Raw genomic sequence first — 27,263 nt, 5'->3', positions numbered from 1 at the left:
TTTGTGTTGAAATTGGAGAGACATAAACAGCGAGTAATAACTGGATGACGCTGGCGTTGGTTGTCAACAGATATATTTGGCAGAGATTTAGAAGTTCATAAGTCTGTGGCGTCAGTTTCAGTCACGCTGGGCGGCAATGAAATGCCCTATTGAGCTCAGATACCGGCCAAAAGTCAGTTTTCGGAATCACAAACGAGCTCAACTTGAGTTTTTAAAAATAAAAAAAATATTTTTCAAGAGTGCCATCTGGTGGACTTTTAGAGTATTTTATCAGTGGTTTTGTTTCTCTCATTGAGGATTTGGTCACACTGTAGAGTTTCTTTTGAAAACCAGAGCAAAACTCAGGCAGTATGAATGAATTGAAAGCAGTATTTGGCTAGAGATTGTCAGTTCAGAACAAGGAAAAGTACCCTACTGTGATAATGGATTCAAAACTATAGCAGTCAACTTTCAAAACTATAGCAGTCAACTTAGTACCACGACTGAGTTTCAAGACCTATATTGTGAGAAGGACATTTCAGCCAAGAAATGTGCCTGAGGACCCTAAATACACACAGAGAGCTTACGGACAAATGTCCAATATCTAACGGTGTACAGAATTTGCATGAAATAAATGTTTCCGAACCAGAAGTGCGTTTAGAAACATTTGTTTCATGCAGGTTCTGTACACCGTTAGTTATTGGACATTTGTCCGTAAGTTCTGTGTGTGTATTTTAGGTCCTCAGGCCCATTTCCCTTCCCTTTCCTCAAAATGTCCCTCAAGGGTTCAACCTTTTCTGCAACAGAAGTGTGTCTGTTGACTCGGAACAGTGTTCCACAATAGCACTTGTCTTCATTTTCAGAAAGCCCAAGAGCTGGGCAAAGCTAGTCCATAAGTGGGCCGAAGAAGCAGGAGGACAGAGGTCCCAGAAACAGGAGTGAACATAAGTCTTAGAATCAAGAGAGGACAAAGGTTGTTCCAAAAACAAGTAGGGACAATGGTTGTGCAAGAGGACACAAGGTTGTCCCGGTACAAGGAGCGGAATGTCCCAGTACTAGGTCAGAGTCTGGACAAAAAGTCCACAACAGGGACAAAGGTCCCCGGTCAGAGTCTGAACAGAAAGTCCACAACGGAGACAAAGGTCCCAGGTCAGAGTCTGGACAGTAAGTCCACAACACAACGATAAGGTTGCCAACAGGCTTGCAGAGCCAAAGAAAACTGGTGGACTTCCATCCACTGAGCCTGAATCCACACCCCTGAGGATTTGGTGGAGTCCACCCTACAGCCAGAAAGCGTCAGTGGGGTTGCAGATATTGACAGCTCAGTCATACCCCACACCAGACAAGGTAAGGTGAATGCTAAATCAGCCCTGACCCATTACCCACTAAACACCACACTCAGGAATACCTCAATAACAGTATAATTGCCACTGCATTCCACAATGTTGTGGTCACTCAGCAATGCATCTTGGGAGATGTAGTCACACACATAACACAGTTAAGCATTGACACACAGCAATATATCTAGAGTTGAGACACAACAGTAAAAAAAAAACTTATTGAATCACAGCAGTTATGTACACCAACTGTATTGAATTTAATTTTGCGAATAACAGAAAGCAGGACACACAATAAGTAGTTCTCTTGTATTCACAGGTGAACCTGCGACACAGGGTGATGACACAGAACTTGATGAGGCACCACAGCTACAGGAACAGGCAGGGGGAGAGGAGACAGAGCACAAACACAGCAACACCTGCGCAAACATAACACTGTTACACTGAGGCTCCACTGCAGGAGTTGGAGGGATAACTGGAAGGTATAGAGGACAAGCCACATCCATGCCAAGAAGAGAAGGCCCGGCAGCAACATGACCAGTTTCCTATACACCATAGCAACAGCAGTCACATAAGACGCAGGCCAAGGACACAAAACACCGCAGATGTAGGAGATGTATCTTTTGGGCTGGAGGGCACGATGGTGAAGGTTCAGCGTCTGCAAGCAAAAAACATGCGGTCAATGAACAGGCAGCTGGTGTCTGTGAATCACAGACATAAATGATGGCATCAGGGAGCTAAACCACACTGTTGAAGAGGGCAATATGCATGTGCAGACAGCATTAAGGAAATGACAGTAGCCATCAAAGAGGTCTGTGCCACAATGCAGAGGGACCATGCATCCAGACGCAGGGAAAAGCAACATCTATTCACTCGTCTGGATCATTACAGTACGGCAATCAACCGTTTGTGCAATGCCACATCTGTACTATCAAGACACACTGTGTTGATGCAGATTGAAATGGCATACCGCAGACAGGATGTTGGCAAGGGTCCGGTGCAGGCCACCAATGCAGTTGACCAACTACAGACAGCAAACATAGCTGGCAGAGGAATTCTGGGGGCAGGGGACATTGAGGTAGTCTCCAGCTGCAGCAGCATTACCCACCCATGACTGAGCCGGACGGCGTAGTGTGAGGCAGGGAACTGCATCAGATGCCTTATCAAGGGAGGGCAGTCTGTACATTGAGCGTGCAAAAGCTGTCCCTGGAGGGGAAAATCGACAGTGTTGCCACAGAGTAATGCTAATGGGTGATGTAACCCATGGCATACGTATATATGTCATTCAATTTAACATGTCCTGTTTACATGACATGTCAAACAACAAAACCCACACAATACTTGTGATTTGTAGGCTGTGTGAATACATTTTACCTGATGTTAAGGTATATTAAAACAGTCATTCAACAGTCATGTGTTGCTTTGTGTCATCATTACTCACCTAGAAATAGTTGCGTGTTATTTCATCACGTCTCTGTCTGCCATCTGCTGCACCTACACCACCTGCTGGTCTGAGACATGGTTCCTCATCTTCATCTGATTCGGAATCTGTGAGTTCCACTTGTATGCCTTTTGTTGTTGCAACGTTGTGCAGCATGACACAAGTAGCCACGATCTTGCAACAGGTCTCTAGCCAATACTGCAGTGCTCCTCCACTGTTGTGTAGACAGCAGAACCTGCGCCATTGTATTATCTCTCACTGGGGTGAGCCGCATTGAGGTATGGTGTGAGAAGGAATAAACGCACCGCATATGCACTGTCACCTACAGGATGAAAGGCATATGGTTAATCACTGTCCTATTCATGCAGAAGTAATTAGTCCATCACAGTGTACAAAATTACATTTACCTAGTAGGTATCCTTCGCCAAATTCACCACCAGTGAGACGTGTGTATATTCCACTGTCTAAATATGAAGGAATCATGTTTACAGGCAGGATATTTGGTCACTATATCAGGTATGTATTTTGCCTTACATATGACCTGTATGTTGAGGTAAAGGGATGATTTCCTGCTCCTGAATACATTCTCATTATTTGAGGGGGGACAGAGGGCTACATGTGTCCCATCAATGCACCCGATATCATGGGGAAACTGTGCTATCTGGTAGAAATCCAATTTGGTCAGGTGCAATGCCTGTTGTGTGGTGCGGAATCTGATGTAATGGTGTATCGTTTGTATCTTTGCATCCAAGAATGCATGAAAGAAGATCGACAGGCAACTTTGGGACACCCCTCATACTGTAGCTAACACCCCCTGGAAGCTCCCTGAGGCTAGTTGGTGCAGTGAACAGAGGACCTGCACATGAGTTGGAATGGCTTGGGTCCTTCAGGTTGGATGCTCAAGTATAGGTTGTAGGTCAGCTATCAGATCTAGTATAGTTGCTGAGTCTAGTCTATACTTCTCATGTATTTCTTCCTCTGTCAGCGGGAACAGGGCTATGTGCACTCGCTGTAAACACGTTCCTGTCTCCTCCTCCTTCTCTATGCTGCTGTTTGAATCCTCATCCTCTTCGTTATGACATAAAGCGCTGCCATTGTGAAAGACACTGAGGCATTCTGGTCCTCTTTAACCCCTTCACTGCGGCGGCTATTCCGCTGCAGTGCTAAGGGGGCGGGGGGGGGCCGCACGGCACGCACATGCTGGTGACGGAACCGCTCCGTCACCAGCCGCGGTCGCGCTGTGCTCATGACGGAGCAGTTCCGTCATGGCCCTCCCGCTCAATGGAATGCTCAGCGCAGGCGCGCCGAGCGGGCCGTGACGGAACCGCTCCGTCATCAGCACAGCGCGACCGCGGCTGATGACGGAGTGGTTCCGTCACCAGCAGGGGAGGGGTTAAATAGGTTGCACATGGTTACCACCTGCCCTTGATGGTAATTTGAAGGTACGAAGTTGCTATTTTTACTTATTCGCAATTTGCTAATTTTTCAGACATTCTATTGCAAATTCGCAATCTGCGAAATACATTTTTGCAAATTTGCTATTTGGGACTCTCAAATTGCGAATTTGCTATGGTTTTTCGCAGATTTGTTGCCTCACATATTTAGAAATAGCAGTTTTTGCGATTCTCCATTTTGCAATGCTGAACACTGTCATACATTGGGACATGCTATTTTACGTTCGCAAACACACTATTTTAGCGATTTGCAGCGTTTGCGAACACAAAATAGCTTGATACATATTTCCCTAAGCTCGCATGGACTTGCACTCCAACCTATAACTGGTTCTTGAAACTAAAATCTCTTAGCCACGTCTAGATAGCAGTCATCCCCCCACTTCTGCCCCTCCTTTCTCCTCCAAATCCTGTTTTACATTTGGGTTTTCTTGATAATGAAGGCGATACATCAATATGACAAACGCCTCGGAACAACATACACTTGTTAGAGTCCAGAGACACAAGATACAATAAAGATAAAATAAATTGACTGTGTGAATATTCAGAAAGGAAGAATTTTACTGGAGAGCAGGCCCTTCCTGCAGTCATTGAGGATGGAATGTGTTACAATGTGTTGATCTCTGCAGAAGCATGAAGCAGTTTGGAGGGCGTTTTCTCAACTTCATCACACCAGGTCCAAAGGTCTAGCCACTAGAGCAGATTCCGTACTGTGGTGGCCACAACATACCGCTGTCCCGATTACGAGTTGGGAGTGCCATGGGACTGCGGAACCCATGGTAGCGGCAAGCCCTGCTCCAGCGGTCCGACCACCGTATTTTGAGTTTGGCAGTCAGACCACAGCAACCGCTGCGGATCATGGATCGGCACTGCCGAGCGTATTACGAGTTGGCACCGAGACCCTTTCCATGGTGGTGAACCCGCCAATGAAAAGTGTGACGTGAGGCAACTCAGGGGGTCCTTACACGGGGGTGCATGCAGTGGGCAGATGTTCCGCCGGCAAATTCGGCACCCCACATTTCGTTCACAGGAAAAAATGCACAACATAGTTATGTTATGTTAAATATATTTTTGAGCGCACAGCTGCCCCAGCGAAGGGGCGTCCCGGCGCTATAACTGAAAAGAACATAACAAACAAGCAGAAATCAAAAAGGAAGCTAATAGGGCAGGGGGAAAAGATAAGTTTTCACAGCTTTCCTAAAGGCGAAAAGGTTTTCTAAAGAACGAATGTGGACAGGAAGTGCATTCCACAGTTTGGCGGCCAACACCATAAACGATCGACCGCCCAATCTGCATTTATGGAATCGGGGAACAAGTGCCAGACTTTGGCCAGCAGAGCGCAGGCTACGTGAAGGAGTATAAGGAGTCAGGAGATGCTGGAGGATAGCGGGAGTGTCAGATTTCAGAATTTTGAAAGCAAAACATAAGGCCTTGAATTCGATGCGCCTGATGACTGGCAACCAGTGTAGTTTAACAATTGTGCTGCGGGCTGAGCAGACACGCGGGAGGCCTACCAGGGCTCTGGCTGCCGCATTCTGGACCCGTTGGAATCGCAGGACTTCTGCCTGGTTAGCGCCCAGAAGTAATGCACTGGCATAGTCGAGTCTAGATAGTACACTCGCCTGAACCGCCATCTGGCGAGTGGAGGCATCGAAGAATTTGAGAATGGGCCTCAACCCACGTAAAATGCCAAAGCACATAGATGCCTCCTTCTTAGTGTGGCACGAGAAGGTGAGTTTGGAATCCAGCCAAACGCCAAGGTTCTTAAGTTCCAACACAGGTTTTGGGGAGGGTCCCAGCTCCTTAGGCCACCAGTTTGCACCCCACAGATCAGGCTGTTTTCCCAGTACCATCACCTCGGTTTTGAGGGCGTTGAGCTGTAAACAGTTGGCCGTTAGCCAACTGGCAACTGCCCTCAAACCATCCGCAAAGTTAGATGCCAGTTGCTCGGAGTCTCCGTTAAGGGCTACCGCCAACTGGGTATCATCGGCGTAGGATACCATTGTGAGACCCCAACTCTTCGCAACCTCCGCTAATGGTTGAACGTATAGGTTGAAGAGAGTGGGGCTCAGCGCCGATCCCTGCGGGACTCCTTTGATGATGACACGGGATTTAGATCTAAATGGTGGTACAACCACCTGAAAGGAGCGTTCCGAAAGGAACGACTGAAACCAGTCTAACGCACTGCCTGAAATGCCTGCCTCACCAAGCCTCTGGACAAGAATGGTATGGGATACAGTGTCAAAGGCGGCACTAAGGTCCAAAAGGACCAGTGCCGCCGTTTGACCAGCATCTAGTACAGAGCGGAGGTGTTCAACCATAAATAAAAGTGCCGTCTCTGTACTGTGTCCAGGTCTAAAGCTGTTCTGTGTGGGATCCAATAATTGTGCTGAAGTCAGATGTTTCGTTAAGATGTTATTCACATGGGCCTCTATGATCTTTGCCACCCATGGAAGGAGAGAAATTGGTCGATAGCTCTCCGGCTTCAACGGATCCAGTCCTGGCTTTTTTATGATAGGCATGACGCAGGCAGCCTTCCAGGCAGGCGGAACTGAACCGGTGGTTAGGGATTGCTCCACTTCAATATACCATTTCTCCTTGTGTAGGAATGTGCTTAAGCGCTCTTTGGCTGTCCTTCGAGCCTTAGAAAGGCAGTCCATGGGACCGCTGCAGCAGTACCGCCCACCAGGATTACAACTCGTAATCCGCCAGGTTGTAATGACTATGGGTTTGGCGGTCTTGGAGTGGGGCACTGGCATGGCAGCATGCTCCAAGGCTGCCAAACTCGTAATCCGGTCCTGAGTATCCTTATTTCCAAGAGATTACAGTGATGTGGTTTGGAAACACAACTGAAACCTTGAATGCTTCATTAGGTTGCTCTAGTACAAGACATGTTCAATTTAGTGTAATACACTTATCCCGAGTACCAGGGGAATCTAGTGACCGGCACGAATCCCAGCTGAGGAGCACATAGGAAATTACCTCTGAATCAGAATCCAGAGGTTTGGTGCAATTTCCACACATCTCCCGTTGTTCATGGGCTCCTTCTTCCATGGAAAAATAATCATAAAGTGGCGAACAGGCAACACTGTGGTGCAGTGCTTTAAATGGAAAAAGAGAAATGCCGGTACTCACCATTGATTAGGTCGCGCCTGGGAGGGGCGTGTCTGGGGAAGCTTGGCTTCGAGGCAGCCTTGTACACTATCAGCATTTATTCTTCAATATAAAGTTCCCCAGTGCCCTCGGCCAAGTTCTGCTCATAGGTGCAGGGTGCAATTGGTGTGTGTTATAATTATATATAGCGTGAACTTAGCCCGATGGCATTAACGTGATAAGCAGAAGTTTTACACAAATACTTTTTTTTTAATGGCACAAGGAGATTTAAGTGATTTGACATGGATCACAGGATGTTCAGCCCACGCTGGGATTTCACCTGTGCCATAAAAACAAAAAGTATGCGTCCATGTAGAACTTGTGTTCTCATGTAAAGCACTTTAATGCCCTCCTGCCGAGTTTGCACTGTATGCTGTATATAACTGCAAAAATGGACCAATGTGCCCTACACACACGAGCTGAACTTGGCCGATGGGCGTGAGGCGCTCTGACAGACAATGGCGCCGCAACCTTTCCCTATAACTGGCAGCGGGACAGTTCCAATGTCGAGAGCTCTAGCTAGCAAAACCGCAGGTGTCTTCCTGTCCTGTCGCGCTTTCAGGGTGAGAGCAGGGCCGGCCTGTTTTAACACCTCATTGCCCCTTTCTACACGCTCCTTTCACCGTCTCACCCCTGCTGACACACACACCAACAGACCCATCACCATGAGGCAGCTAAGCTATCAGTGAGCTGGGGAGATCCCGATGCGTATGTGTTCAGGGGGCAGGCCCTGCTCATCCAAGGAATGGCCAGTCAACTCAAAAAACACCCCCTGCTGCCCCATTTCAGTCTTATTAGCAAGTGCACCACATTTCTCTCGCCCAAGGCGCTTTCTTAACAAATGCCGGCTTGAGTGTAGGGCTGCAGTACAACCCAGGGCCGGAATCCACCCGACATTAACTGTTACGCGCCCATGACCCAGAGACTGACCACAGCATGCCACTAGGAGTACCGGTACTCTCTTAACACAAGGAGAACTCCCGGTACTCAATGGGAGAACACGGAGAAGTGCCAGTACTCAGTACCGGTGAGTACAGGCCCATTTAAAGCACTGCTGTGGTGCACAAACAATAATGCTGCATCTTCTACCTATATCTGGGAAAGGGTCAGAAATCCGACACTCGGTATATTCAGCAGAATTCAGTTTTGCCAGCCTTGCTCAGAAGAGTATTTGTAATATGATAATACACTACAGACGATGTAAGTTATTAGAAAGGCTGCTCATCACAGCTTTGCCTTTATTAGGAGTTTTTGGTCCTATTAGTTTTCTTGTTTATAGCTTTAAACATTCGATCCTACTCTCACACCCAACGGTAGGATGTGTGACTGATCACTCAATCCACCAATCCTTTCACTCACTCATCCATTTTTTTCACTCACTCTTCCATTCTCCCTCTAATCCTCCATCCACCCTTTCACTCATCCATCCATTCACCCTTTCACTCATCCACCCTTCCACCATTCCACTCACTCATCCTTGCATCCATACTTTACTCATTCATCCATGCATCTATCATCCACCATTCCACTCTCACATCCATCCACCATTCCACTCGCACATCCATCCACCCTTTCACTCCTCTGTCCATCCATTCACCCTTTCTCTTATCCACCCATTCTTTCACTCATCCATCCTTACATCTGTACTTTTACTCATTCATTATTTCACTCATCCATTAATCCAGCCACTCTTTCAACCTGCCATTCCACCTAGCCTTTCACTCCATCCATCCATTTACCCTTTCATCATCCATGCTTTCACTCACTCATAAATCCATCCATCCATTCTCTCATCATCCATCCACCCTTTCAATCATGCATCCTTTCTCACATCCATCCATCCTCTCACTAACTCCACCCACTCTTTCACATTAATTATAAGCCTTTGTCTGCCGAGTTGCAGAGAGAGGAGGCCCATTACCAACCCCACCCCACCCCTGCTGTTGCTGGTATAGTGGGGTGTGTGTGGGGGGGGGAGGTGGGGGAGAGGGAGAGGGGCAGGGGTTGAAGACGCCCCTGGTGGAGAGACACAGAACATGAAGAGTCCTAAACAGGGCTGTAGAAACTAGCGCTTCATCGTCCTGGTTACTCTGAAAATGCTTTGTTTTTTAAAAAAAAAATAGTGGTGATAGTCGACTTTGATGGCAGTTTATACAACCTCTTTACAAGATGGCATCATAGAAACCCAAGAGCATTTTCGAGTCGAGTGCGTATGGGAGTTTTGGTGGCGGTTGAAATTTGGAGTTGTGTTTTTCCTGTTTATTTTTTCATATATTCTTTCTTTTATGTCTTTCTCCTTGAAACCGATTTAAAAGAATGGATCCATAAATGCATTGAGAGCTTTAGGAGACTAGACCGGATGAAATTGAGGGAGACATTAACATGGTGTAATAATCCGTGTGTATTCTGGCAGAACTGATTTATTCTATTTCTTCAATTCTATAGTTTAAACAAGATGGAACAGACCTAGCCAAGATGGTGTCATGGACACACAAATACAACTACGGATATCCCATGTGGATGGGAAATGCCTTCGCATCTTTGGCCATCAATCACCCGGAATATGCAAAAGTTGTCTTCGGCAGAGGAGGTGGGTATTCGTAGATTTACTCTTTTTCACATTCGGTAAATCTGGGGATTAAAAAAGACTTTGTGTTTTGTATTTGCCCTTTTTATTGTGGTTTACCTGTTTGGCTCTCCCTACTTTCCATGCATCAGGCAACGGGGAACTCCTGTTGCCATAGCATCCTGGTTTGAGGAATGGGCCTTAGTTCATGCCATCCTCATTTACAGTGATCAGACCTTTCAAAGCCCACAGCTAACAAGGACTTGAGTGCACATTGAATCGCTTGGTTTTAACTGTTCACACTTCATAAACAGAGGGGGCAGTGGGTGGGAAGGAGGTTGACGTGGCTAAAAAGACTGAAGTGTTATCATAGGCAAAGACAATAAGTTTGGGGTTCCATTCTCAATTATAAACCATCTTCTTTGGCATTCCTTGTGCCAATTCATGATCCTGCTAGAAAAGAGGGCAGTTAATCCTGTCAACTACTTTGAAACATGTTTCCTTTAGTCACTTACTTCTTAAACAGATGTCAATGTGGTACTCTACCACAAAATGAATGAACAATTATACAGGAAATAAAATCCCATGAAGCTTAATATTTTTGTTCACACTTCCCCTTGATACAGCTGTCGTGGGCTACTCACTGTCAGAACAGAGAGTAACAGCCCATGATACTGGAGGCTTGTGCCGCTCTCTTCCGGGACAGAGAATAACAGCTGTGATTCTGCAGTCTTGTGCTGTTCACTGTGGGAAAAGAGAGTAACAGCCCGTGCTACTGCAGTCTTGTGCCGCTCTCTGTCGGGAGAGAGAGTAACAGCCCGTGCTACTGCAGTCTTGTGCCGCTCTCTGTCGGGGGAGAGAGTAACAGCCCGTGTTACTGCAATCTTGTGCCGCTCTCTGTCGGGAGAGAGAGTAACAGCTGTGCTACTGCAGTCTTGTGCCGCTCTCTGTCGGGAGAGGGAGTAACAGCCCGTGCTACTGCAGTCTTGTGCCGCTCTCTGTCGGGAGAGAGAGTAACAGCCCGTGCTACTGCAGTCTTGTGCCGCTCTCTGTCGGGGGAGAGAGAGTAACAGCCCGTGTTACTGCAATCTTGTGCCGCTCTCTGTCGGGAGAGAGAGTAACAGCTGTGCTACTGCAGTCTTGTGCCGCTCTCTGTCGGGAGAGGGAGTAACAGCCCGTGCTACTGCAGTCTTGTGCCGCTCTCTGTCGGGAGAGAGAGTAACAGCCCGTGCTACTGCAGTCTTGTGCCGCTCTCTGTCGGTAAAGAGAGTAACAGCCCGTGTTACTGCAATCTTGTGCCGCTCTCTGTCGGGAGAGAGAGTAACAGCTGTGCTACTGCAGTCTTGTGCCGCTCTCTGTTGGTAGAGGGAGTAACAGCCCGTGCTACTGCAGTCTTGTGCCGCTCTCTGTCGGGAGAGAGAGTAACAGCCCGTGCTACTGCAGTCTTGTGCCGCTCTCTGTCGGGAGAGAGAGTAACAGCCCGTGTTACTGCAATCTTGTGCCGCTCTCTGTTGGGAGAGAGAGTAACAGCTGTGCTACTGCAGTCTTGTGCCGCTCTCTGTCGGGAGAGGGAGTAACAGCCCGTGCTACTGCAGTCTTGTGCCGCTCTGTCGGGAGAGAGAGAGTAACAGCCCGTGCTACTGCAGTCTTGTGCCGCTCTCTGTCGGGAGAGAGAGTAACAGCCCGTGTTACTGCAATCTTGTGCCGCTCTCTGTCGGGAGAGAGAGTAACAGCTGTGCTACTGCAGTCTTGTGCCGCTCTCTGTCGGTAGAGGGAGTAACAGCCCGTGCTACTGCAGTCTTGTGCCGCTCTCTGTCGGGAGAGGGAGTAACAGCCCGTGCTACTGCAGTCTTGTTCCGCTCTGTCGGGAGAGGGAGTAACAGCCCGTGCTACTGCAGTCTTGTTCCGCTCTCTGTCTGGAGAGAGAGTAACAGACCTTGCTACTGCAGTCACCTGTCCCCCCTCACTGCTCCATCTGCAATCTCAATTAAACAAGCCCATCACTAACCATGCGTTCATTAGTCCCACTCTGCACTAACATGCACACCCAAATTCATATGGTCACCTCACTCACCCTGCAGTCACTCCACTTACCCTACTCTCACACATACCTCACTGTGACTCACATGAGCACTCCTGCCACCCTCACAGCACAGAGGGTTAATGTGCCTGCTACAAAGGTGTACCATGCAGATCAAAGAACTGAGGAGCACAAGTTCAAGGAAGTTTCAGAGTGAGGCGTTCGCAGTCATGGGTTAAGGCCTCTCTCCGCCACTTCAGAAACGAAAGGCTGCACCATATTTACAACAATATGGGGCAGCGTTGCGTTTCCCCTGCGCTGGCGCTACACTTAGCAGTGTAGGGCCAACGCAGACACCTTTGCACCATAGTGCAAGGGTGTCTGCTTGCAGCGGAAAGATTGTTTATGTACAGAAGGGGGACCTTCCTGTACATAAACAATCTTTAAATGCCATTTGTCACACTTCCATGTGTGCTGCTTAATGCAGTACATACGGAAAACACAAAATTGATTTTTTTTTTAAAGATTACAATTACAAGGCATTTTGCTTTTTTCATGTGTGCTGCGCAAGGCAGCACACATGGATGAAGCAAAAATGAGGACAAATAATGCATTTCTCCTAGTTTCGCCAGCTTAAGACTAGGTTTTCCCTGCTCTTTATTTTAATGCTGCCTCCCTTTTACTCTTCCCTTGTAAATAGGGCGCAGCATCAAAATCAGTGCCTGTTGCAGTGGAACGCCCACCGCAACACCCAAAGCCACCCTTTCACGCTAAGCATAGCATGAAAGAGGGCCTTATTTACAAGGCAGCGTTAAGCCAAGTTAAGTGGCTTAACTCTGCCTTGTAAATATGGCAAGCCCCCTATCGCCACCACAAAGTCGTAAAAAGTGATGGTGTGGTTTCTATAGGGGTTTGTACCTATGCCCCTAAGTATGATGAGACTATGAGTAGCACTATAAAAATATTATATGCTTGCCAGAAAGGTGCTGTAGAGAGATGAGGTGCATTGTTCGTGAGTGGTAGTGAGGGAATTCATGGAGAAGTAGGAAACACTCATTGTTTTGAACAATATATGCCGGATATGGCCCGGGATATGCGGGTGGCAGTCGATTATGTAGTGTACCAGCTTCTAGAAGTTTCTGTCAGGGGGTGGGGGGCCCGACATCTAAAAAAAATTCAGCTGGGGTGGCTCAACCTTCAAAAGTTTAAAGACCTCTGCCTTAGGGACTTATTCGCTTTGCCGATGTTTTAGCCATGCTTGAACAGCATCCCAGATGAGGATGCTTCTTTTCTTTGTAGTTACCGAATGTTTGATCAATAACTAGAACGTAAGGCCGAGGGCAGGAGCCAGGCAGAAGGCCGGCCATGCACAAGGCTTCTCCCTCCCATATTTGTATCGTCAGGTTGGTCGTAAAGCGCTGCGGGCAGCCCTCAGAGCGCCCAGGACCCTCTATGAGACATATTGAGAGGTTGGGACATGGTGCCCTTAGTGTCGCCCTGAGTGTGAGAAAGACGGCCACACGTGCACTCTTCACATCTTTGTGCTACGTGCGCGATAAAACAGGCCAACGCAAAAGAACACAAAGTTTGTTTCTTGTGACTAACCACACTTTAAATAAACCAGCAGCTCAGCGGGCCAGGCCGAGGTGGCCAAAAGAAACCAGGGGAGTGTCTGTGGTCACTCCAGATCTGTTGCAATGTGAGCCGCCGTGTGCTCCTGGGCAGAGCGAGCATCAAACCAGGACATGTGACTGACAGCTGGTTTGTTTACCAGGTGCATGGCAGCGCCTTGAGTGGCCCTCGGCAGGCAGAAGGCACACCACGCTCTGCGACAATGAAGAGGAACTGGGATGTGTGTTAGTTCCCACCCTATTCTCCCTGTATGTGAATGGGGTGGTTGATTTCTTACAGCAAATACCATCTGACGCCCCATCCCTGGCGGGCGAAAAGATTCAAACACTCCTGTTCACCGACGATACCCTCCTCTAAAACCCTGAATGGCCTGCAGACCCTCCTGGACAATTTCCAACGCTTTTGCACAACCAGAGGGCTCTCTATTAACACCACGAAGACAAAGTTCCTCACCGTTAACCCTTGTAGAACTTTTAGGAACTCTCCAGTGTTAAACTCCGTCCAATTAGAAAGGGTAACCACCTTTGATTATTTGGGCATCCATATCTCCGATTCTATGAATTGGTCACCGCATATACAGAAAATGCTCCTGTCTCACAAAAGGGTGGTGGGGTCAATACTAAAAGAGCATCGCTCTTCTACAAGTAGACCAATTGCCCCCGCCCTTACAATTTACAAGGCCAAGGCAGTAAGTTCGGCCCTTTATGTTGCTGAACTGTGGGGTCTTTCCAATACAGACCAAATTGTACAATCGTAGAACAAATTTTTAAAAGATTTAATGATGCTCCCGCAGAGGGTACCCACCAAGCCCCTCCTATATGACTTAAGCTGCCATTCACTAAGGGACACGGCACGCCTTCGCCCACTTTTGCTCAGGGTGCGCCTGTGGCGGACTCCAGAGCTACTGAAATATGCAACAGGCTGGGCGAGATCATAGATATGGTCGGGTGGCATAAGATCCATTGGCTCGAAAACGTAAAGAAACTTCTTTACGATTTGGGCCTCAACGAGGAATGGAAGAATAGATCCGCCCAAGGCTGAGGTCAAGAGGCTGTATTGGCAGTGGGTACTTAACAATGATTTTCTTAACCCTAGAATAGGCAGGATCACAGAAGAGTTCATGCAGCACAAGTCATTTTCCTTCTACGAGCCCTATTTAGATTTTATCCAACAACCACATGACAGAGCACTTTACTTCGAGTTTAGGATAGGCACACTGCGAACAAGAGAAATGACTGCTCAGTGGACGCCTCCTTACAAAATGACACCTTCCTGCCCATGCTGTGAGGGAGGCTCTGACCGAGTCAATTGCCCATTTTATGTTTGTCTGTCCAGCCTATAAGGCCCCTAGGAGGTGTTGGCTGAAGCCAGTTTGCATTAAGATGGGCACTGGAAAAAATCCAGGCACACACGGAAAAACTTAACCCCTAAATCTGCAGGGGATGCAGACTCTCAATCACCGGTCAATGGGGGGACCGAAAGGGGCACAAACAGGTCATTTAGAGATTCCGGTAATCCGGATTTCCTGGAAGAACCTTCATTGAGTGAGGTACTGAAGTCGATCAAGGATTTCCATTTAGATGTAAAAATTGACAGTCAACGGAATCATGATGCTATACAACAACTTCAAGGCGCAATTCAAAAAGTGGGCAATACGTGCTCTGAAATAGTAGACAGAGTGGAGTCGGTTGAAAGCCGCACGGAAAATCTTGAGACAGACGTTGCAAAACTACAAATTGGCGGCAACCCCCAGGTTGGTATTATTTCTGATCTGATGTCAAAAGTAGAAGATCTCGAGAACCGTGGCAGAAGGAATAACCTCCGCATTCTGGGAATTCCAGAAGGGGCAGAGGGGAGCGACCCAAAGGGCTTTATAGTCAACCTTTTAAAAACTGCCCTGCCCGAACTTCAAACATGGGAATTGGAACGTGAAGTCCAACGCGCCCATCGCTTCCCCCTAATGCCACCCAAACACTCCCAACGAGGGAATCTATACCCATGAGCCCTGTTGGTCTATTTTGGAAATTTCCTTTTGAGAGAAGCTATATATGACTTGGCCCGACCAACAAGCAAAAGAGTATATCAAGGATTTACTTTTTTCGCTCGCCTGGATTTTGCCCACGCAACAGTGGAACGCCGATGGAGGATGCGTCAACTCTTTGCCCCTTTTGAGCAGATTGGAGCGACGGCTTATCTACAAAACCCAGCACGGCTAAGAATAATCTATAAAGGAACTTCAAAGAACTTTACCAGCGAGATTCAAGCGGAAGCCTATCTTCAAGAACTTTCAGACTCAGGAAAATCGGGGGGGGGGGGAAATAAGGTTAACTAGTTGTGTACATCAAACTAGATCATAAGATAAGAGGAATCAATAACTAAGATAATCGATCTTAGTCGAAAATATTCTAAAAATCGAGGCACTTTTTTCAAATTTTTTATATACAAGGTTAGCCCAGGCGACCACAGCGAGCAGCAATGCCCGGATCACTTGGACGCCCACACCTGGGTGCTGGACGACCCAGGAAGCCTCAAAATATGGTGGGGGGTGGTGGGGGGGTGGATATACAGGTATGAAAGAAAAAAAAATTCGACTAGAAGACAGGACAGATTCATTAGATAATAATGGTTAAGTTGAACATTTTGACAATTGATATATGTGGGTTAAATGATACACATAAAAGACAAAGGCTTGCAATTGGTTTGAAATCTATCGGAGCAGATATAGTTTGTCTACAAGAAACCCATGTTGAGGGGTCTCAACTTAATTTATTAAAAACATTAGGATATAGAGTTATTACCGCTACCACCCAACAGAATAAAACCAAAGGGGTAGCTATTATGGCAAAAGGTGGTGGAGCCCAGTTTGCGAGACTGGTAGCAGACAAATTTGGCCGATGGGCCATTGTGGAATGCAACTATGATAAGGGGAACAAATTTACGATCTGCTCTGTGTATGGCTGTGTTACTGACGACCCCGATCTTTTGAACTTTTTATCAAATGAATTATCACATTGGCCTGTTCCACTGATCGTTTGCGGGGACATTAATTTAAATCTCCCGCCTAAGTGGATAACTGCTCATAACTTTAGCTACCAGGGAAGGAAGCCAAAAACATTTAGAGCACTCCGGGATCTTTGTAACACCCATGCGATATCTGACTGTTGGGAGATGCAACTCCCAACCGACCCTGGGTATACTTTTTTTTCACATCCCCATTCTAAATTTGCAAGATTAGATTATTTTCTTGTGTCAGGATGTAATTATCTCTCACTGTTCGATAGCTAGATTACCAAGAGTCTTTTCCGACCACAACCCTCTAATTATTAATATGGATTTGGGGGATCTGCATAGACCCCGCAGCAATTAGACATTTGAAAGGGCTCTTCTGGCCAACGTAAAATATTGTAACCTTATGGAAAAATGGATCCCTGACTTCCTAAATTATAACCTAGGGAGTGCTCCCCTAGAGGTGGTCTGGGATACATTAAAGGCCGGTGTAAGGGGAGAAACTCTTAGATTTTCCATCAAACACAATCAGGAAGCAAAGCAAGAACTAAACAAATTAAATGATAATCTTACTAGCAAAGAGGAAGACCTGATGAAAGCTGTCCAGGGTAATGGTAATCTAGAAGGTGCAGCAAGAAAAGTTGTGATAGCAAGAAATCAAATGACAGAGACATTCACCGTAAAAGCAATAACCAATGCCATCGTGAACAGGGAGAAAATATATGAGCTTAATGAGCAGGTAGGACACCAACTGGCTGTCCGCTTAAGACAACAGATCAGCGACAACACAATTACTAAAACTAGAGACCCAATTAAAGGCCTGACCTGTGATTCCAAAGAGATTAGGGATGCGTTCCATAGATACTATGAAGATCTGTACACTGAGGCAGGGAAAAATCTATATAAAATAGATACATATTTGGTTCTTGGTACAGGTTGTCAACTACCTGAAACCGACAAAGCAGAAGCTCCATAATGGCTCGAAATTCTCCTGTCGATAAATAGTCTCCCAACCGGGAAAGCAATGGGCCTAGACGGAATTCCAGTGGAATTGTACGTCAAATTTAACAAACAACTAAAAGAAATCCTAACCAATCTGGTAATTCAGGTATTTAAGGGAGGGCGAGCACCCGAATCATGGAATCAGGCTAAAATCATAGTTTTTCCTAAAAAAAATAAAGATCCGACGGAACTGGGGGCTTACCGCCCCATTACCCTGATAAATAACGATGCAAAAATATAATCCAAATTACTCGCTAGTCGATTGGCCCCGGTAATCCACAAAATTATTTCCATAAGACAGCATGGATTCGTTCCCGGTAGATCTACCACTGATCACATTCAGAGGGTGATCACGCTATTCGACATAGCGGACGTAACAGGAGACCCTATGGCACTTATTCTTTTAGATGCTGAAAAAGCCTTTGATACGGTCTCCTGGAAATATCTATGGACCGCTATGTTGAGGAGTGGGATTGGGGAGACATTTATCAATGCTATTCGCAAGATGTACTCTAATCCAGAAGCTGTGGTCTCGATAAATGGAGAAAACACAGCCACAATTAAAGTATCAAGAGGTACAAGACAGGGGTGCCCTTGTTTACCTCTCCTATTTGCCATATTCATCGACCCGTTCATCCACAGATTGGAAATGAATACTTCGATAATGCCAAAAAGGACTATTAATGGCGAAACAAAGTCCTTAGCATATGCCAATGACATTGCCATAGTTACAGTTGATCCTAAAAAATCAGTAGAGGCAATGGAACTAGAGGCAAACAATTCTGGCGAAATCTCGGGGTACAAACTGAACCAGACCAAAACTCAAATCTTAATTAACAGCAATAGCAATATTGTGGATGAAAGGGTAACGGATAAGGCAATGTGTCTTGGTGTCAATCTTACCGCTAATTTAAACAACCTGGTTAAACTTAACATGGTTCCTCTAATGAAACAAACGGAAAAATGCCTAAAAAAAATGCATAATCTACACCTTACAATTATAGGAAGATGCAATCTAATTAAAATGGTATATCTTCCTAGATTTTTATATTTTTTTAGAACCATTTGTTTGAATTTTGTACCACTTTTATTGAAGGAAATTGATAAAAAAAATTCTCGCTTCATATGGAGCTATGGGAAAATCCGAAGATCCAATAGATTTATTACCCTACCAAAAGAACGAGGAGGTCTGGCACTCCCAAACCTTAAAACCTACTGGTGGGCGACAATAATTAAGTATAGTAGCCAGCTGCTAAGGAATAATTAGGAGGATCCCTTAGAGAGATCTGTCCCTAACCCTCAGGAACTTATTCTTTGCAATCAAGCAAGCGCACACTTGTGGCGACTGACTTATGACTGCCATTTTAAGAAAGTATGCTTCAAAACTTTAAAGGGTATCTACGCTGCCTGGAACGACATCCGTAAACATCTAGGGCTAGACGGGTACTCGTACTATACTACTTTTATAGGCAACAACAACCTCCCGGATATCTTTTCTGACATGTGTATGACACGGTGGACCAGACTTGGTATAATCCAAGTCGGTTCTCTTTATGAGTCAGCTGGTCTGGCCTCATTCGAGTCTCTAAAACACAAATATGGCCTAGAAAATAGGGACTTCTTCAAATATTTACAGGTCAGGGACTATATCATGAAAAAGGAGGGGTAGGGTAGCTCTTCAGAAAAATGAGCTAATAGAATCTATTGTTCATTGTAGCAAAGTAAAAATTGGGGCAATATACACCAAGTTAACCACTGGATTCCCGGATGATATGGATAAACACATAGACAATTGGCAGAATAAACTCGGAATCTCAATTATACCCATCCAGAACGCATTCCAGCTATCCCAATCGATACTAATGTCCTCAACACTGCAAGCACAATTCTACAAAACTTTCTTTCTTTTATATCATACCCCTTATATGCTAGCTAAATGGAGTACAGGTAAAGGGACATTTTGTCCCAGATGTACGATGCCTGAAGTAGATCTAATACATATGTTTGCTACTTGCAAGGCACTATGCACCATCAGACGTGAGATATCCACTTTTTTCTCTGAAATATTTGAAACAGAAATTGTCATTACAACACCGGAAATAATATTGGGGTTTGATAGTGCGAACCACCCAGATAACATGAAGGGACTTCTATTTGTCTCCATGGCGGTGCTTCGAATCTGTCTTGCCTCTTCTTGGCTGGATACTGTATCCCCCATCTTTCCAACAAAGGCAGGCCAGATTACTCTCAGCCTATAGCTTGGAAAAAGCAATATACAGCAGGATGGGTGTCAAAAAGAAAAAGAAGGGTTTAGAAATTTGGTACCCACTTACACAATGGATCGAAGGTCTTGGACAGTAATTTAACTCCATTTTTTTTATTCACTACTTATATGCAAATATTTATAGTCTTGTCCTAAGTTACTCGTCATGTTCAGTTATTCGATGTTAGACGATATGATCAATAATATTGTGCAACCATGCCTGTATTTGAGTGGGTGGAGGGCGGGGGGGGGGGGGCTCCTTAATGTTTTGAAAAATTATGTGCAATAAAAATTGTTTTAAAAAAAAAAAGATGGGCACTGGTAGTCATGAAGCCGCACTGAGCATTTTAAAATCTGACACTCGGGACCTTTGTTTGTGGTCTAGCCAAATACCCTAAATGGGCATGGAGCATTAGAGCAAGGAAAATAAAGTCCAAGTCCTGAAGCATGAACTCTGAAGACAGACCCTGTCACTCTAATGTGTCACTTCCTTGTACCACTACATAGTATTATAGCAAGCCTTTTAAAAAAATATACCTATTGCTCATTGTTTTCTGTACTAATCATTTTTAATGCTTTTATATACAATGTTTTTACGATGTTTTTATGATGTGTGCAGTATGGTTTTCTTTATATACCTTTGATTGGTCTGTACAGCTCTCAAGGTATTTATTTATCAAAATAAAGTTTTATGAACTGAACTGAACTGAATTTCTTTTTACAATTGTTCTTTAAATATAAAACTATTTGAATAATATACACCTATTTGTTAATCATATATTCTATTTAAGAAAAATGTGTAACTGAAACCCATTTCTAACCCTCCTCGTTATGTTATATTCTTTTCTCTAGATCCCAAAGGCGCAATGGTATATAATTTCGTAGTACCCTGGATTGGTATGTATGGAAGTGTTTTTAAAATTCTTTCTGAAATACTGTGGCAGGAAATGAGAACAGGAATGAAATTATGTATTGGTGCCTTGTACATAGCTACCAAGATGGATGTCTTCAAATAGTTGGGGACATTTTCACTGAATAACTCTGTTTTTTTGCCAATGTGTTATTTTTAGAGTAATGCCAATTTTTAAGATTGGTGTTCCATTAAACTATTAAATGCTCCTGCTTCTAGGATATGATTAACACCACTCTTCTGAATATCTAATGTTGTATTCATGTGGCTTGACATGTAATGGCCACACCAAGGTGTCATAGGAGTTTTTATTTAGGTGATGTTCTGCTGTTACTTCTTTTCACACCAGAAGCATGATAAAAAATAAATCTAATAACAATCTGAAAAGACAGGTGCTGCTGAGACTGCTGCTAATCCATGTAATTAGAAGGATATTTTCAGAAGGAGGGTGTGCAGTGTTTGGAGAAAAATGTCCAGGTCACTGTCCAACCTACTACTTTACTTCGAGGGCATTTAGGGCAAGATTAATTGAAATTGTTTGCACTCGCAAATACTCCGATTCAGAGTTTTCAACTGCAAAAAAATATTGTCCATGCACAGAACTCATTTTAGGAGATGATAACGTTTTATCGACTCCTACAATAGGATTTCAACCAGATACCAAAGGACAACTTGGAAAGGGGATGTTGTCTATATTGCGATTTGATACCAGATGTATGCAACTATTGCAAAGTCACCATTTTCTAACTAGTGGTCGTAAAACAAAGGGGTCTCCTTTGGAGCCATTTGTGACATGGGTTGCACGTTTCAGAGGGAATATTCAGTAGTCCAGGGGACCACCGGCAACTCTCACTGAAACATTTCCAAAACGAATTTTTTAATTTTATTAAAAGCTACTTATTTTATTGATCGTTTTAGGCAACAGTCTCATCATCAAAGATACATTGGCAAAATTATTAAAACAGAATAACAACGTTACAAACAATTGAGCACCAAAAATAATTTTAAAAGCGCATAGTACATTGTCACGCGGTTAAAAGCATGATAAGTTATAAAAACATGCATAAATCATTTGAGGCATGCCTGCTTATCTAGCCCTAGTGTGCTTTGGTTTCAATTGCCCAGGCTATGTACAGAAACCTCGAAACAGCCACAACCACAATCGCGGTAGGGTTGCTTCTTCATATTCAAAGAGCTTCAACTCGAATTTGTAAGCTAAGGGATCTACACAAAGGGACAATCCGTTTGTTTATGGGTTTGGTATAGAATGGGCAGAAAAATAACATGTGCTCGTTGCTTTCTTGGAAAGTTTTACAGTAAAAGAGAGGTGTGGCTCACTGGTTAGAGGCGGCAGACCTGTAAGCAGAGAACGGCCCTGGACCAGGGTTCAATTCCCGACGCGGCAGGGTCGTGGACCAGGGGTCAGCGGACTCGATAATTCTCGCCTCGGTGCCTACTCTTACCAGGGAACACACTCGGCAACTCTGGGCATTAAGCTTGCCTCATCTTTACAACGGCCCCCCACAGACGCCGGGGATGCCTGGTTTCACCCTGGAGATACCCAGAAAGGGACCATCTCACAGCGAAAACCAGGACGGGTTCCCCAGCGGTCTGCAGCGCCAGGACACTCGGTTAGAGTAACAGTGCGCTTTACAAGTACCCCACATTTACATTTAAAAGCAACAGTCATATCCCTGTTTCAGCTTCCCCCAGTTTGTAGTAAAAGCAGCTACTGGGCGGTTCCTGTACCTAAATTGAAGAAAGAGGGACCGAGCATGCACCGGGAGGATAAAATCCAGGAATTCCTCCGCCTTAATTACAGATTTGTGGGGAAGGAAAGCGCTTGTTAAACAGCCTAATGTGGATGCAGTCCTATCTGCTAATAACATTTTCCTGGGCCAGATTTTTATCTTTAAGAGCGTCTCCTTGACGAGTGGACTTGGGCTCGGGACACAATTTTTCTAGCCACATCTCGATCCAAGCACTTTTAAGCAATACCAGCTATCGGACCTTCCACATCACGTTGAACCCAATAACTTCCTGCAGCCACTCCCTAAGATTCATGGGTATTCCAAATAAAAACCCAAAACAATAAAGGTCTCAACGCTATCTGCAGCAAAATCTCATTGATCCCTAACTCAAGGTGAAGATGGACCAATGGTGTGCCTTTTCCTAAGCCCAGCAGGAACCTGAGTAAGTTGTGTTCTGCTGTGCTCAAGCGCTCTTGTTACAATGGCCCCAACGTTCCGCATAGCGCAACCCCCCTTGCTTGTGCTTAGTACATTTCGATTGCTGGGCGGGCAGGGGTCTAGGCTGCTTTTTTAACAAATTGGTGTGTGGCTGCAGTCTGATGTTTCACGATTACGGTGCTCTTGGTAATCTGTGGGTCCCAGAAACCGGTGTGGTCCAGCTTGATACCCAGAAAATCAAACTGGTGGACCCTTTCCTATGTTTCAGAGCCCACCTTGATGACCCCTCTTGCTCTCCTTCTCTTGGTATAACTCACGTATTTGGTCTCGGATGTATTCATTTCACGACCAACATCTTCTCAGAATTTGGTTGAAACTATCAATCAAATGACTGTTTCCTTTAGGGAAGTTAAGCTGCTTCCCCAAAAAGTTTTCTTTTTTTAAAGGCTATCAAAGGGACGGTGTTCTGATGGCCCGTGCAGTCCATCTTCCATGTAATTATGGTCGATCAGAATGGTCTCAATTTGTTATCCGCATAATGAAAATATAATAAGTATGCCAGCCTGTGATTTCCACTGAATTGGAATTTTGTAAACGAATCTATTAGTACATATGTCAGTTCACAAAATTAGATACCAGTCACAAAAAAGCGTTGCAAATTGTGACTACTTTTTGCGCCCGGTATCTTGATTATTAGTAGCCACAGTGTAATATTACTCATTAAGTAGACATACCATACCATTAACTGATGCAAATTCCAGTTACAAATGCTTTCTAATGAATCTAGTTTGTGTCCCATTGGGATTTAAACATCTGCTGAACTGTAAAGGTATTTATTCCAGTGAATGTCAGTTTCATACCGGAAGTGAGAATTTGTGTTTTCACTAGTTTTTTAATTTAATTGGTAGCAGTTACTCTTGTATCGTTTCCGCTCTATGTATATAATCTGGAGTCTAAACCCGGATCTTGTTCTTTAACTGGATCAAGTTGAAACTGTTTGTGCCTGGTAAGATAGCATTTCTACCAGCGAATCGTTGCACTTTAGCCTGCATTTTCCTATGCTTGTTCTGTTGTGATTCGCCCTAAAGTTGACAGTTACAGAACCATGTAGACTGAATGAGAATCCATAAGACTCTGTAGAAGGGCACCAAGATGTTTACGTCGGGTCACTGGATCATGCACACCTCACACCATTACGATCATGTTACAAAATGCTGTTCTTCTATCGGAAGAAGCAACGAATGAGTATCTAATGTAAGCTTCACTGATGACTATAGTATTTCCAACAATATCTATTGTCTCAGCCAGCAACACAATGGTCAAAGGTAATTTTCCTCCATTGGGGAAACCACTTTTTGGTTTTCCACTGCTCAAGGACTGAAGCAAGAGGCCGTACCAAACATGTAGAAAATTGGGCTGAATCAGTGGCAATTAACAATAACAACAAATTGGCTATCCATAAATGCTGTTGTCCACTAAGCTGTTCCAAGTGAGATCACAGACAGTGAGAGCAAAGTTCAAATGCCACTAAATGCCCCTCAGTGGGAAAGGCCTTTTTACAGTGCTATGTTTTATGATGGCAGACTGTAATGACTTCATAGGCCAACTTTGCAGGAGAAGAGGAGATACGGGGGACCTGCATGAAAATGCATTCTCTCAAAAATATTGTAACTTTTGTACCCCTTATAGTACATCCCCCTCTAAATCTATATCTGCTTCCCCTGGATCTGTATAGACCTGAGGGAGGCTCAGGAGCTGGTGAGGGGTTACACCACATGACCCTTCTTTCAACTTATTCTCTTGATGTCTGTCGAACAGCAAGGTAGAATGGGGAAGCCATTTGAAGAGTCTTGCAGCTTCTCTCCAGTGATGGCACATTACACATCATTCTTAGAACCCAGATACAGGCTCTACACTTCTATACATGGGATCTGTGGCTGTGAAGGCTCTAGTCTGTAGTACCAAGACAACAGCATGCATTTTACAACTTTTCTGTCCCCGTTCAAAATAAACAAATTCACCGCAGATATCCGCGAATTCTGCGGTTTGACATCTGCTTCTCCATTACAGAGGTGGAAAGCTTCCATAGTTCGTCTATACATAAACAATACTATCTGCCTGCCACTGGAGCTGTGTGGCTCTGAGAAAGTGGAAATGATGAATCAAGATCTGAATGACATCTGGGGAGAGGATGTGGTCCAACGGCTAGAGCGGTCAACCTCAAATCTGGGAAACCGGGTTCAAGTCTCTGCAAGGACGCGCAACAGCCTGTGATTCTAGGCGAATCACTTAATCTCCCTGTGCCTAACAAAAATTAATGTGTCCTCATGTAATGCAAATGGTGCTCGTGTAAAGCGCTCTGATACCGGATACCTTTGGGTCAAATTTACGCTATATAAAACTCAGTTGAAAAAGAAAAATCCGATAAAAAGTTCAATATGATTGATTCAGTGGAGATGAGTAAAAGCATGAATAGTACTGCTGTTTAAAAAATAGGTGCTATATGAATTTGGGTCTATGTATTTTCGTATTCATTTTCTTTCAGTTTTGAAAGTATTTCCACGTCAAATATAAACATTTTGACTTATCTGTTAACAAGTTAAGAAAAAAAAATAGGGGAGTTTATATGCTTAAAGGCCTATTTAACGTTTGGCAGATCTGTACTCAGCCACCAATGTGAAAGATGCCCTGTCCACCTTATTACAATTGCTATAGGATGCAATGCACTTATAATAAGGCAGACGGATATCAGTCATGTTTGTGATGCAACACCCATCTGCCAAACTCAAATCCAGGCACTATGCCTATGCATGGTAGGCCTAATTGTCTTCAGTAGCATTTAAAAAACAGGAATTGGCAAAGCAAATAAGTTGACCCTTTAGCTAGCTGTTGACTTGTATATTTTTTATTTTAATTGCAATACAATAGCTGAAAAAAAAAAGAAAAAAAAAACAATCTACTGCCACCTAAACATAGCAACCATACGTTTGAAATACAAATATTCCATTAAAAAATAACTTTTTTTTTTACTTGAATTCTTTTTATTTAAAGTTAATCAATAAACTCTTTAGCACATGACACAGCATTGCAAGAGGAGAGCACAGTTGGATATCGGGCAAGGCAGTATAAAAAAATCTGATAGAAACTACTAGCCGCAGATTCTTCAACATAGAATTATCCCTAGGCATGAGACTGGATCTGGAAAATTGTCTTTGCCACAGCATGTCTGCGCACCGGGGGCGGTACCACGTGATTCCGTCCTTACATCGTCCACAGGCGTGACGTCAGCAAGGTCACATAAGCCCCACCCCGGTGCGCCAACATAATTTTTTTTCTTTTCCGCATGCAACGCGGATCCGGTTCTCCTCCTTCTCCTCATGGGAAGTCGGCGGATCCCTTGCATTGTGCGGAGCCCTCTGCAGCGTCACTGGCAGCTCAGGCCTGGCACCGACTGGTCCAGGCTCAGAGGATGTGGTGCCGTTGGGGTGCAGCCTTTTGGGGGTCCCTCCTTTGAACCACGGCGCCCTGGCTTCGCCACAAACTCCTGCTGGAGTCCCTGTGGTGTCGCGGGAGGTCGCCGGGGCTCGGGTCGCATCCCCGAGCCCGTCTCGGTCGTATGGACAGGAGATCTTGTCAGAGACCGAGGTGACGCCGCTTTGGCGCCAGCAGCTGCTGGTCCTGGGTCGAGGCTAGTGGGGGACCCCTCATCCCTCCCTGGGCCCCTCGTGTCCCTCCACGTTAGCAGCTGCCTCGCTGGAGGTCAAGTCGACTTTGTTGCCGCCATGGGGTTCGGTGGGCCCCTCTCATCCCCTCATGGGTCTAGGCTTGCGGGAGTCCTTGTGACTACCCGGGTCCCTCTCGTCCCTCCTCGCAGCCGAAGGTCGAGTCGGCGCCGTTCCGGCGCAATCCCTTAGCCGCTTCGTTTCTGGCCCAGCCCCGGTCTCCTGCGCCGTGCGATGTGGCGGAGGCCTGTCCGGCATCTCCTTTGGCACTGGACAACGACGACGCCCTGGTCCTGGTTGCGGACTCTACGGCACCGGACAGGCATGAGGTCGTGGACTTGTCTTCGGATGCCCCCTCTTCCCCGGAGGTTGGGTGCCTGGTGGTGTCGTCCTTGCCGGAGACGGGCCACCATGTTGTGACTTTTTCCCCCGACGTCATCAAAGGACGGCTCCTTCCCATTGCCACGGTTTTCACCAGAGGAACCACAGGTCCCCACTCCTCGGCACCTCTATCTCCTTTCCAGACCTGGCCCTTCCACACTCCGATAGGCTTAGGGGATGGCTGCCTTAGCTTGTAGCTGTCGCCAACAGA

General features: G+C 45.4%; 1 protein-coding gene across 1 annotated transcript in view; it reads left to right on the top strand.

The window, feature by feature from the left end:
* The window catches only part of LOC147747135 (cytochrome P450 4B1-like), a 217,263-nt gene that overhangs the window by 34,677 nt on the left and 155,323 nt on the right, over window positions 1–27,263 (top strand). Inside the window, exons 2-3 of the mRNA XM_086952392.1 lie at window positions 9,807–9,951; window positions 20,703–20,747. Of these exons, the coding sequence (XP_086808518.1) occupies window positions 9,807–9,951; window positions 20,703–20,747 (190 nt within the window). The remainder of the gene's footprint in view (window positions 1–9,806; window positions 9,952–20,702; window positions 20,748–27,263) is intronic.

This window comes from Lissotriton vulgaris, chromosome 1_1 (assembly GCF_964263255.1).
Source record: "Lissotriton vulgaris chromosome 1_1, aLisVul1.2, whole genome shotgun sequence".
Taxonomy (NCBI): Eukaryota; Metazoa; Chordata; class Amphibia; order Caudata; family Salamandridae; genus Lissotriton; species Lissotriton vulgaris.
Note: the sequence above shows the minus strand (reverse complement) of the source record. Positions and strands in the feature narration are given on the sequence as shown.